The 14,584-nt window shown below is 48.8% G+C and overlaps 1 protein-coding gene across 1 annotated transcript in view; it reads right to left on the bottom strand.

Moving 5' to 3' along the window:
• The window catches only part of LOC137375680 (fap1 adhesin-like), a 67,216-nt gene extending 57,444 nt beyond the window's left edge, over positions 1–9,772 (bottom strand). Inside the window, exon 1 of the mRNA XM_068043069.1 lies at positions 9,146–9,772. Within this exon, the coding sequence (XP_067899170.1) occupies positions 9,146–9,772 (627 nt within the window). The remainder of the gene's footprint in view (positions 1–9,145) is intronic.
• Positions 9,773–14,584: the final 4,812 nt, after the last annotated feature.

Here is a 14,584-nt window from a genome sequence, read left to right as displayed (position 1 = left end):
CGCCAAGTCTCACATTCTCACTCACACCAAGTTTCACATTCTCACTCACACCAAGTCTCACATTCTCACTCACACCAAGGCCCACATTCTCACTCACGCCAAGTACCACATTCTCACTCACGCCAAGTCTCACATTCTCACTCACACCAAGTCCCACATTCTCACTCACAACAAGTTTCACATTCTCACTCACAACAAGTCTCACATTCTCACTCACACCAAGGCCCACATTCTCACTCACGCCAAGTCTCCCATTCTCACTCACATCAAGTCCCACATTCTCACTCACGCCAAGTCCCACATTCTCACTCACACCAAGTCCCACATTCTCACTCACACCAAGTTTCACATTCTCACTCACGCCAAGTCTCCCATTCTCACTCACATCAAGTCCCACATTCTCACTCACGCCAAGTCCCACATTCTCACTCACACCAAGTCCCACATTCTCACTCACACCAAGTTTCACATTCTCACTCACGCCAAGTCCCACATTCTCACTCACGCCAAGTCCCACATTCTCACTCACACCAAGTCCCACATTCTCACTCACACCAAGTTTCACATTCTCACTCACGCCAAGTCCCACATTCTCACTCACACCAAGTCTCACATTCTCACTCACACCAATTCCCACATTCTCACTCACGCCAAGTCCCACATTCTCACTCACACCAAGTCCCACATTCTCACTCACACCAAGTTTCACATTCTCACTCATGCCAAGTCCCACATTCTCACTCACACCAAGTCCCACATTTTCACTCACATCAAGTTTCACATTCTCACTCACACCAAGTCCCACATTTTCACCCTCACTAAGTCCCACATTCTCACTCACACCAAGTTTCACATTCTCACTCACGCCAAGTCCCACATTCTCACTCACACTAAGTCCCACATTCTCACTCAGGCCAAGCCCCACATTCTCACTCACACCAAGTCTCACATTCTCACTCAGGCCAAGCCCCACATTCTCACTCACACCAAGTCCCACATTCTCACTCACACCAAGTTTCACATTCTCACTCACACTCAGTCGCAAATTTTCACTCACACCAAGTCCCACATTCTCACTCAAACCAAGTCTCACATTCTCACTCACACCAAGTCCCACATTCTCACTCACACCAAGTTTCACATTCTCACTCACACCAAGTCCCACTTTCTCACTCAAACCAAGTCTCACATTCTCACTCACACCAAGTCCCACATTCTCACTCACACCAAGTTTCACATTCTCACTCACGCCAAGTCCCACATTCTCACTCAAACCAAGTCTCACATTCTCACTCACACCAAGTCCCACATTCTCACTCACACCAAGTCCCACATTCTCACTCACACCAAGTTTCACATTCTCACTCACACCAAGTCCCACATTCTCACTCACAACAAGTTTCACATTCTCACTCAGGCCAAGCCCCACATTGTCAGTCACACCAAGTCTCACATTCTCACTCAGGCCAAGCCCCACATTCTCACTAACACCAATTCCCACATTCTCACTCACGCCAAGTCTCACATTCTCACTCACACCAAGTTTCACATTCTCACTCACACCAAGTCTCACATTCTCACTCACACCAAGTCCCACATTCTCATTCACGCCAAGTCTCACATTCTCACTCACACCAAGTTTCACATTCTCACTCACACCAAGTCTCACATTCTCACTCACACCAAGGCCCACATTCTCACTCATGCCAAGTACCACATTCTCACTCATGCCAAGTCTCACATTATCACTCACACCAAGTCCCACATTCTCACTCACACCAAGTTTCACATTCTCACTCACACCAAGGCCCACATTCTCAGTCACGCCAAGTACCACATTCTCACTCCCGCCAAGTCTCACATTCTCACTCACACCAAGTTTCACATTCTCACTCACACCAAGTCCCACATTCTCACTCACACCAAGTCCCACATTCTCACTCACGCCAAGTCTCACATTCTCACTCACACCAAGTTTCACTTTCTCACTCACACCAAGTCTCACATTCTCACTCACACCAAGGCCCACATTCTCACTCACGCCAAGTACCACATTCTCACTCACGCCAAGTCTCACATTCTCACTCACACCAAGGCCCACATTCTCACTCACGCCAAGTACCACATTCTCACTCACACCAAGGCCCACATTCTCACTCACGCCAAGTACCACATTCTCACTCACGCCAAGTCTCCCATTCTCATTCACACCAAGTCCCACATTCTCACTCACGCCAAGCCCCACATTCTCACTCACACCAAGTCTCACATTCTCACTCACACCAAGTCCCACATTCTCACTCACGCCAAGTCCCACATTCTCACTCACACCAAGTCCCACATTCTCACTCACACCAAGTTTCACATTCTCACTCACGCCAAGTCCCACATTCTCACTCACACCAAGTCCCACATTTTCACTCACATCAAGTTTCACATTCTCACTCACACCAAGTCCCACATTTTCACCCTCACTAAGTCCCACATTCTCACTCACACCATGTTTCACATTCTCACTCACGCCAAGTCCCACATTCTCACTCACACTAAGTCCCACATTCTCACTCAGGCCAAGCCCCACATTCTCACTCACACCAAGTCCCACATTCTCACTCACACCAAGTTTCACATTCTCACTCACACTAAGTCGCAAATTTTCACTCACACCAAGTCCCACATTCTCACTCAAACCAAGTCTCACATTCTCACTCACACCAAGTCCCACATTCTCACTCACACCAAGTTTCACATTCTCACTCACAGCAAGTCCCACATTCTCACTCAAACCAAGTCTCACATTCTCACTCACACCAAGTCCCACATTCTCACTCACACCAAGTTTCACATTCTCACTCACACCAAGTCCCACATTCTCACTCACACCAAGTTTCACATTCTCACTCACAGCAAGTCCCACATTCTCACTCAAACCAAGTCTCACATTCTCACTCACACCAAGTCCCACATTCTCACTCACACCAAGTTTCACATTCTCACTCACACCAAGTCCCACATTCTCACTCACACCAAGTTTCACATTCTCACTCACACCAAGTCCCACATTCTCACTCACACCAAGTTTCACATTCTCACTCAGGCCAAGACCCACATTCTCACTCACAACAAGTCCCACATTATCACTCAGGCCAAGCCCCACATTCTCACTCACGCCAAATCCCACATTCTCACTCAAACCAAGTCTCACATTCTCACTCACACCAAGTCCCACATTCTCACTCACACCAAGTCCCACATTCTCACTCACACTAAGTTTCACATTCTCACTCACACCAAGTCCCACATTCTCACTCACACCAAGTTTCACATTCTCACTCAGGCCAAGCCCCACATTCTCACTCACACCAAGTCTCACATTCTCACTCAGGCCAAGCCCCACATTCTCACTCACACCAAGTCCCACATTCTCACTCATGCCAAGCCCCACATTCTCACTCACACCAAGTCTCACATTCTCACTCAGGCCAAGCCCCACATTCTCACTCACACCAAGTCCCACATTCTCACTCACACCAAGTCCCACATTCTCACTCACGCCAAGTACCACATTCTCACTCACGCCAAGTCTCCCATTCTCACTCACACCAAGTCCCACATTCTCACTCACGCCAAGTCCCACATTCTCACTCACACCAAGTCTCACATTCTCACTCACACCAAGTCCCACATTCTCACTCACGCCAAGTCCCACATTCTCACTCACACCAAGTCCCACATTCTCACTCACACCAAGTTTCACATTCTCACTCACACCAAGTTTCACATTCTCACTCAGGCCAAGCCCCACATTCTCACTCACACCAAGTCTCACATTCTCACTCAGGCCAAGCCCCACATACTCACTCACACCAAGTCCCACATTCTCACTCAGGCCAAGCCCCACATTCTCACTCACGCCAAGTCCCACATTCTCACTCAAACCAAGTCTCACATTCTCACTCACACCAAGTCCCACATTCTCACTCACACCAAGTCCCACATTCTCACTCACATCAAGTTTCACATTCTCACTCACACCAAGTCCCACATTCTCACTCACACCAAGTTTCACATTCTCACTCAGGCCAAGCCCCACATTCTCACTCACACCATGTCTCACATTCTCACTCAGGCCAAGCCCCACATTCTCACTCACACCAAGTCCCACATTCTCACTCAGGCCAAGCCCCACATTCTCACTCACACCAAGTCCCACATTCTCACTCACACCAAGTCCCACATTCTCACTCACGCCAAGTCTCACATTCTCACTCACACCAAGTACCACATTCTCACTCACGCCAAGGCTCACATTCTCCCTCACACCAAGTCCCACATTCTCACTCACACCAAGTTTCACATTCTCACTCACACCAAGTCTCACATTCTCACTCACACCAAGTTTCACATTCTCACTCAGGCCAAGCCCCACATTCTCACTCACACCAAGTCTCACATTCTCACTCACACCAAGTCCCACATTCTCACTCACACCAAGTCCCACATTCTCACTCAGGCCAAGCCCCACATTCTCACTCACACCAAGTCTCACATTCTCACTCACACCAAGTCCCACATTTTCACTCACACCAAGTCCCACATTCTCACTAAAACCAGGTCTCACATTCTCACTCACACCAAGTCCCACATTCTCACTCACACCAAGTTTCACATTCTCACTCGCACCAAGTCCCACATTCTCACTCACAACAAGTTTCACATTCTCACTCAGGCCAAGCCCCACATTGTCACTCACACCAAGTCTCACATTCTCACTCAGGCCAAGGCCCACATTCTCACTCACACCAAGTCCCACATTCTCTCTCAGGCCAAGCCCCACATTCTCACTCACACCAAGTCCCACATTCTCACTCACACCAAGTCCCACATTCTCACTCACGCCAAGTCTCACATTCTCACTCACACCAAGTCTCACATTCTCACTCACACCAAGTCTCACATTCTCACTCACACCAAGGCCCACATTCTCACTCACACCAAGTCCCACATTCTCACTCATGCCAAGTACCACATTCTCACTCATGCCAAGTCTCACATTATCACTCACACCAAGTCTCACATTCTCACTCACACAATGGCCCACATTCTCAGTCACGCCAAGTACCACATTCTCACTCACGCCAAGTCTCACATTCTCACTCACACCAAGTTTCACATTCTCACTCACACCAAGTCCCACATTCTCACTCACACCAAGTCCCACATTCTCACTCACGCCAAGTCTCACATTCTCACTCACACCAAGTTTCACATTCTCACTCACACCAAGTCTCACATTCTCACTCACACCAAGTCTCACATTCTCACTCACACCAAGGCCCACATTCTCACTCACACCAAGTCTCACATTCTCACTCACACCAAGTCTCACATTCTCACTCACACCAAGTCTCACATTCTCACTCACACCAAGGCCCACATTCTCACTCACGCCAAGTACCACATTCTCACTCACGCCAAGTCTCACATTCTCACTCACACCAAGTCCCACATTCTCACTCACAACAAGTTTCACATTCTCACTCACAACATGTCTCACATTCTCACTCACACCAAGGCCCACATTCTCACTCACGCCAAGTACCACATTCTCACTCACGCCAAGTCTCCCATTCTCACTCACACCAAGTCCCACATTCTCACTCACGCCAAGTCCCACATTCTCACTCACACCAAGTCTCACATTCTCACTCACACCAAGTCCCACATTCTCACTCACGCCAAGTCCCACATTCTCACTCACACCAAGTCCCACATTCTCACTCACACCAAGTTTCACATTCTCACTCACGCCAAGTCCCACATTCTCACTCACACCAAGTCCCACATTCTCACTCACATCAAGTTTCACATTCTCACTCACACCAAGTCCCACATTTTCACTCACACCAAGTCCCACATTCTCACTCACGCCAAGTCCCACATTCTCACTCACACCAAGTCCCACATTCTCACTCACACCAAGTTTCACATTCTCACTCACGCCAAGTCCCACATTCTCACTCACACCAAGTCCCACATTTTCACTCACATCAAGTTTCACATTCTCACTCACACCAAGTCCCACATTTTCACCCTCACTAAGTCCCACATTCTCACTCACACCATGTTTCACATTCTCACTCACGCCAAGTGCCACATTCTCACTCACACTAAGTCCCACATTCTCACTCAGGCCAAGCCCCACATTCTCACTCACACCAAGTCTCACATTCTCACTCAGGCCAAGCCCCACATTCTCACTCACACCAAGTCCCACATTCTCACTCACACCAAGTTTCACATTCTCACTCACACTAAGTCGCAAATTTTCACTCACACCAAGTCCCACATTCTCACTCAAACCAAGTCTCACATTCTCACTCACACCAAGTCCCACATTCTCACTCACACCAAGTTTCACATTCTCACTCACAGCAAGTCCCACATTCTCACTCAAACCAAGTCTCACATTCTCACTCACACCAAGTCCCACATTCTCACTCACACCGAGTTTCACATTCTCACTCACACCAAGTCCCACATTCTCACTCACACCAAGTTTCACATTCTCACTCACACCAAGTCCCACATTCTCACTCACACCAAGTTTCACATTCTCACTCAGGCCAAGCCCCACATTCTCACTCACACCAAGTCTCACATTCTCACTCAGGCCAAGCCCCACATACTCACTCACACCAAGTCCCACATTCTCACTCAGGCCAAGCCCCACATTCTCACTCACGCCAAGTCCCACATTCTCACTCAAACCAAGTCTCACATTCTCACTCACACCAAGTCCCACATTCTCACTCACACCAAGTCCCACATTCTCACTCACACCAAGTTTCACATTCTCACTCACACCAAGTCCCACATTCTCACTCACACCAAGTTTCACATTCTCACTCAGGCCAAGCCCCACAATCTCACTCACACCAAGTCTCACATTCTCACTCAGGCCAAGCCCCACATACTCACTCACACCAAGTCCCACATTCTCACTCAGGCCAAGCCCCACATTCTCACTCACGCCAAGTCCCACATTCTCACTCAAACCAAGTCTCACATTCTCACTCACACCAAGTCCCACATTCTCACTCACACCAAGTCCCACATTCTCACTCACACCAAGTTTCACATTCTCACTCACACCAAGTCCCACATTCTCACTCACACCAAGTTTCACATTCTCACTCAGGCCAAGCCCCACATTCTCACTCACACCAAGTCTCACATTCTCACTCAGGCCAAGCCCCACATTCTCACTCACACCAAGTCCCACATTCTCACTCAGGCCAAGCCCCACATTCTCACTCACACCAAGTCCCACATTCTCACTCACACCAAGTCCCACATTCTCACTCACGCCAAGGCTCACATTCTCCCTCACACCAAGTCCCACATTCTCACTCACACCAAGTTTCACATTCTCACTCACACCAAGTCTCACATTCTCACTCACACCAAGTTTCACATTCTCACTCAGGCCAAGCCCCACATTCTCACTCACACCAAGTCTCACATTCTCACTCACACCAAGTCCCACATTCTCACTCACACCAAGTCCCACATTCTCACTCATACCAAGTCCCACATTCTCATTTACACCAAGTCCCACATTTTCACTCACACCAAGTCCCACATTCTCACTCACATCAAGTTTCGCATTCTCATTTACACCAAGGCCCACATTTTCACTCACACCAAGTCCCACATTCTCACTCACACCAAGTTTCACATTCTCACTCACACCAACTTCCACATTCTCACTCACAACAAGTCCCACTTTCTCACTCACACCAAATCTCACATTCTCACTCACACCAAGTCCCACTTTCTCACTCACACCAAATCCCACATTCTCACTCACACCAAGTCCCACATTGTCACTCACACCAAGTCCCACATTCTCACTCACACCAAGTCCCACATTGTCACTCACACCAAGTCCCACATTGTCACTCACACCAAGTCCCACATTCTCACTCACACCAAGTCCCACATTCTCACTCACACCAAATCCCACATTCTCACTCACACCAAGTCCCACATTGTCACTCACACCAAGTCCCACATTGTCACTCACACCAAGTCCCACATTCTCACTCACACCAAGTCCCACATTGTCACTCACACCAAGTCCCACATTGTCACTCACACCAAGTCCCACATTCTCACTCACACCAAGTCCCACATTCTCACTCACACCAAGTCCCACATTCTCACTCACACCAAGTCCCACATTGTCACTCACACCAAGTCCCACATTGTCACTCACACCAAGTCCCACATTCTCACTCACACCAAGTCCCACATTCTCACTCACACCAAATCCCACATTCTCACTCACACCAAGTCCCACATTGTCACTCACACCAAATCCCACATTCTCACTCACACCAATTCCCACATTGTCACTCACACCAAGTCCCACATTGTCACTCACACCAAGTCCCACATTCTCACTCACACCAAGTCCCACATTGTCACTCACACCAAGTCCCACATTGTCACTCACACCAAGTCCCACATTCTCACTCACACCAAATCCCACATTCTCACTCACACCAAGTCCCACATTGTCACTCACACCAAATCCCACATTCTCACTCACACCAATTCCCACATTCTCACTCACACCAAGTTTCACATTCTCACTCACACCAAGTCCCACATTCTCACTCACACCAACTTCCACATTCTCACTCACAACAAGTCCCACTTTCTCACTCACACCAAATCCCACATTCTCACTCACACCAAGTCCCACATTGTCACTCACACCAAGTCCCACATTGTCACTCACACCAAGTCCCACATTCTCACTCACACCAAGTCCCACATTCTCACTCACACCAAGTTTCACATTCTCATTTACACCAAGGCCCACATTGTCACTCACACCAAGTCCCACATTCTCACTCACACCAAGGCCCACATTCTCACTCACACCAAGTTTCACATTCTCATTTACACCAAGGCCCACATTTTCACGCACACCAAGGCCCACATTTTCACTCACACCAAGTCGCACATTCTCACTCACACCAAGTTTCACATTCTCACTCACACCAAGTCCCACATTCTCACTCACGCCAAGTCCCACATTCTCACTCACACCAAGTCCCACATTCTCACTTACCCCAAGTCCCACATTCTCACTCACACCAACGTCCACATTCTCACTCACGCCGTGTCCCACATTCTCACTTACCCCAAGTCCCACTTTCTCATTCACACCAACTTGCACATTCTCACTCACGCCAAGTTTCACATTCTCATTTACACCAAGGCCCACATTTTCACTCACACCAAGTCCCATATTCTCACTCGCACCAAGTCCCACATTCTCACTCACACCAAGTCCCACATTCTCACTCATACCAAGTCCCACATTCTCATTTACACCAAGTCCCACATTTTCACTCACACCAACTTCCACATTCTCACTCACGCCAAGTCCCACATTTTCACTTACACCAAGTCCCACATTCTCACTCACACCAACTTCCACATTCTCACTCACGCCGTGTCCCACATTCTCACCTACCCCAAGTCCCTCATTCTCACTCACGCCAAGTCCCACATTCTCACTCACACCAACTTCCACATTCTCACTCACACCAAGTCCCACATTCTCACTTACCCCAAGTCCCACATTCTCACTCATGTCAAGTCCCACATTTTCACTCACACCAACTTCCACATTCTCACTCATTAAATCTCCTCCAAGTTTCACATTCCCATACTGAAATGGAATGAGACGCATTCCCCTACACAATGGAAGGAGCAGAACTCACCTACGGAATGCAGGGACTTGAGTTTCCTCCTGGAATGGATGTACAGGCATTCACCTACCCCATTGAAGGACAGGCATTCCACTACAGGAATGTAACGACAGGCATTCCCCTACAATAATGAAAGGTCCGGCATTCCCTTAAAGTATTGGAGTGTTCGGCATTCCCCTACCGGAATGGAGGGTCAGGCATTCCAGTACAGGAATGGAATGACAGGCATTTCCCTACAGGAATAGAAGGTGAGGCCTTCCCCTAGAGTAATGGATGGTTTAGGCATTCCCTTATTGGAATGAAAGGACAGGCATTCCTCTAAAGGAATGGAGCGACAAACATTCTCATTCAGAATGGAAGGAAAGGCAGTCCCCTACAGGAATGGAGGGACAGACATTCCCTACAGGAATGGAGGGACAGACATTCCTGTACAGAATGGAAGAAAAGGCATTCCCCTACAGGAATGTAGGGACAGACAATCCATTACAGGGATAGAAGGACAGGCATTCTCCTAAAGGAATAGAAGGACTGGAATTCTCTTAAAGGATTTTAAAGCTTGGCATTCCCCTATAGTAATGGATCGTTAGGCATTTCCCTACAGGAATGGAAGGACAGCCTTTCCCCTACAGGAATGTAATGACAGGCATTCACCTACTGGAATGTAGGGACAGGCATTCTCATACAGGAATGGAGGGACAGACAGAACCCTATGGGAAAGGAGGGACAGGCATTCCCCGACAGGAATAGAAGGACATGCATTCTCCTACAGGAACAGAAGGACAGGCATCCCCCTTTCAGGACTTTAAGGCCTGGCGGTCCCCTACAGAAATGGAAGGAGAGGCATTCCTCCACAGGAGTGGAGGGGCAGACAGACCCCTACAGGAATGTAGGGATAGACATTCCATTACAGGAGCAGAAGGACAGGCATTCCCCTTCAGGAATATAAGGTCTGGCATTCCCCTACAGTAATGGAGGGTTAGGCATTTCCATACAGGAATTTAAGGACTGGCATTCCCCGACAGGAATGGAAGGATAGGCATTCCCCTAAAGGTTTGGAAGGACAGGCATTCCCCTACAGGAATGGAAGGACAGGCATTGCCCTACAGGAATGTAGATACAGGCACTCCCCTACAGACATAGAAGGACAGGCATTCCCCTACAGGAATGGGATGAAGGGGATCCCCTACAGCATTGCAAGACAGGCATTCCCCTACAGGAATGGAGGAACAGGCATTCCTGTACAGGAATGGAATGATCGGCATTCCCGTACAAAGTGGAAGAACCGGCATTCCCCGAGAGGAATGGAGGAGCAGGCATTGCCCTACAGGAATGTAGGGACAGGCATCCTCCAAGAGGAATGCAAGGACAGGCATTCCCCGACAGAAACAGAAGGAAAGGCATTCCCCTACAGGAATAGAGAGTGAGACATTCCCCAACAGAATGGAACAACAGGAATTCCCCTCCAGCAATGGAAGGACAGGTAATCCCCTACAGGAATAGAGGTACTGGCGTTCCCCTCCAGGAATGTTGGGACATGCATTCCCCTACAGGAATGGAGTGAGAGACATTCCCCCACAGAATGGAAGGACAAGCATTCGCGACAGGGATGGAAGTACAGGCATTCCCTTACAGGAATGTAGGGACATGCATTCCCCCACAGGAATGGAAGGACAGGCATTTCCCTGCAGAATTGAAGGGCACGCATTCCCGACAGTAATGGAAGGACAGGCATTCCCCTGGGGGAATGGAAGCTCAGGCATTCCCCTACAGGAAGATAGGCTCAGGCTTTCCCTATTGGAATGGAAGGACAGGCATCCTCCAAGAGGAATGAAAGGACAGGTGTTCCTCTACAGAAACAGAAGGAGAGGCATTCCCCTACAAGAATGGAAGGACAGGAATTCCCCTATAGTAATGGAAGGACAGGCATTCCTCTACCGGAATGTAGGGACAGGCGTCCCCTATAGGGATCGAAGGAATCGCATTCTCCTACAGGAATGGAGGGACAGGCATTCCTCTGTGGGAATGGAATGACAAGTATTCCCCTACAGGAATGCAAAGACTGACATTCCCCTACATGAGTGGAGGGACAGGCATTCATCTACAGAATTGAAGAACCGGCATTTCCCTACAGGAAAGGAGGGTCAGGGATTCTCCTATTGGGATGGAAGGAAAGACATTTCCTTACTGGAATTGAAGGACCAGCATTCCCCTACAGGAATGGAAGGATAAGCATTCCCCGAAAGGAATGGAAGGAAAGGCATCCCCTAGAAAGACAGAAGGAAAAACATTCCTTTACTGGAATGCAGGGGAGGTGGTGGTGTAGTGGTATTGTCACTGGACTAGTAACCCAGAGACCCAGGGTATTGCTCTGGGGACATGGGTTCAAATCCCACCACAGCAGAAGGTGGAATTTGAATTCAATTAATAAATCTGGAATTAAAAGCTAGTCTAATGATGGCCATGAAACCATTGTCGATTGTTGTAAAAACCCATCTGGTTCACTAATGCCCTTTAGGGAAGGAAATCTGCTGTCCTTACCTGGTCTGGCCTACATGTTGCTCCAGACGCACAGCAATGTGGTTGACTCTTACATGCCCTCTGAAATGGCCCAGCAAGCCACTCAGTTGTATCTAAACGCTACGAAGTCAATAAAAAGGAATGAAACCGGACGGACTACCCGGCATCGACCTAGGCATCGGAAACGACAACGGCAAACCCAGCCCTGTCGACCCTGCAAAGTCCTCCTTACTAACATCTGGGGGCTTGTGCCAAAGTTGGGAGAGATCCACTAATATCCTCATCCTCAATGATGGGGGAGCCCAGCACATCAGTGCAAAAGATAAGGCAACAATCTTCAGCCAGAAGTGCTGAGTTGATGATCTATCTCGGCCTCCTCCTGAAGTCCCCAGCATCACAGATGCCAGGCTTCAGCCAATTCGATTCACTCCGCGTGATATCAAGAAACGACTGAAGGCATTGGATACTGCAAAAGCTATGGGCCCTGACAATATTCCGGCAATAGTACTGAAGACCTGTGCTCCAGAACTTGCCGTGCCCCTAGCCAAGCTGTTCCAGTACAGCTACAACACTGGCATCTACCCTGCAATGTGGAAAATTGCCTAGGTATGTCCTGTACACAAAAAGCAAAGACAAGTCCAACCCGGCCAATTATCGCCCCATCAGCCTACTCTCAATCATCAGTAAAGTGATGGAAGGTGTCATCAACAGTGCCATCAAGCAGCACTTGCTTAGCAATAACCTGCTCAGTGACGCTCAGTTTGGGTTCCGCCAGGGCCACACAGCTCCTGACCTCATTACAGCCTTGGTTCAAACATGGACAAAAGAACTGAACTCAAGAGGTGAGGTGAGAGTGACTGCCCTTGACATCAAGACAGCATTTGACCAAGTATGGCATCAAGGAGCCCAAGAAAAACTGAAGTCAATGGGAATCAGGGGGAAAACCCTCCGCTGGCTGGAGTCATACCTAGCACAAAAGAAGATGGCTGTGGTTGTTGGAGGTCAATCATCTGAGCTCCAGGACATCACTGCAGGAGTTCCTCAGGATAGTGTCCTAGGCCCAACCATCTTCAGCTGCTTCATCAATGACCTTTCTTCAATCATAAGGTCAGAAGTGGGGATGTTCGCTGATGATTGCACAATGTTCAGCACCATTCGTGACTCCTCAGATACTGAAGCAGTCCGTGTAGAAATGCAGCAAGACTTGGACAATATCCAGGCTTGGGCTGATAAGTGGCAAGTAACATTCGCGCCACACAAGTGCCGGGCAATGACCATCTCCAACAAGAGAGAATCTAAGCATCTCCCCTTGGCATTCAACGGCATTACCATCGCTGAATCCCCCACTATCAACATCCTAGGGGCTACCATTGACCAGAAACTGAACTGGAGTAGTCATATAAATACCGTGGCTACAAGAGCAGGTCAGAGGCTAGGAATCCTGAGGCGAGTAACTCACCTCCTGACTCCCCAAAGCCTGTCCACCATCTACAAGGCACAAGTCAGGAGTGAGATGGAATACTCTCCACTTGCCTGGATGGGTGCAGCTCCAACAACACTCAAGAAGCTCGACACCATCCAGGACAAAGCAGCCCGCTTGATTGGCACCCCATCTACAAACATTCACTCCCTCCACCACCGACGCACGTGGCAGCAGTGTGTACCATCTACAAGATGCACTGCAGCAATGCACCAAGGCTCCTTCAACAGCACCTTCTAAACCCACGACCTCTACCAACTAGAAGGACAAGGGCAGCAAATGCATGAGAACACCACCACCTGCAAGTTCCCCTCCAAGTCACACACCATCCTGACTTGGAACTATATCGCCATTCCTTCACTGTCGCTGGGTCAAAATCCTGGAACTCCCTTCCTAACAGCACTGTGGGTATACCTACCCCAAATGGACCTCAGTGGTTCAAGAAGGCAGCTCACCACCACCTTCTCAAGCGCAATTAGGGATGGGCAATAAATGCTGGCCTGGTCAGCAACGCCCACATCCCATGAATGAATAAAACAAATGGAGAGACAGGCATTCCCCTACAGGAATAAAGGGAGAGACATTCCCCTATAGAATGGAAGGACAAGCATTCCCCCGTGGAAATGGAAGGACTGACATTCGCCTACAGGAATGTAGGAACAGGCATTCCCCTGTAGGAATGGAAGGACAGGAATTCCCCTGTAGGGTTAGGGATGGCAGAATAGGCATTCCGCTACAGAATGGAGTGACACAATTCCCCTATAGAATTGAAGGGCACGCATTCCCCTATAGGAAT

This window comes from Heterodontus francisci, chromosome 12 (genome assembly GCF_036365525.1).
Source record: "Heterodontus francisci isolate sHetFra1 chromosome 12, sHetFra1.hap1, whole genome shotgun sequence".
Taxonomy (NCBI): Eukaryota; Metazoa; Chordata; class Chondrichthyes; order Heterodontiformes; family Heterodontidae; genus Heterodontus; species Heterodontus francisci.
This window is presented reverse-complemented; position numbering and strand designations above follow the sequence as displayed.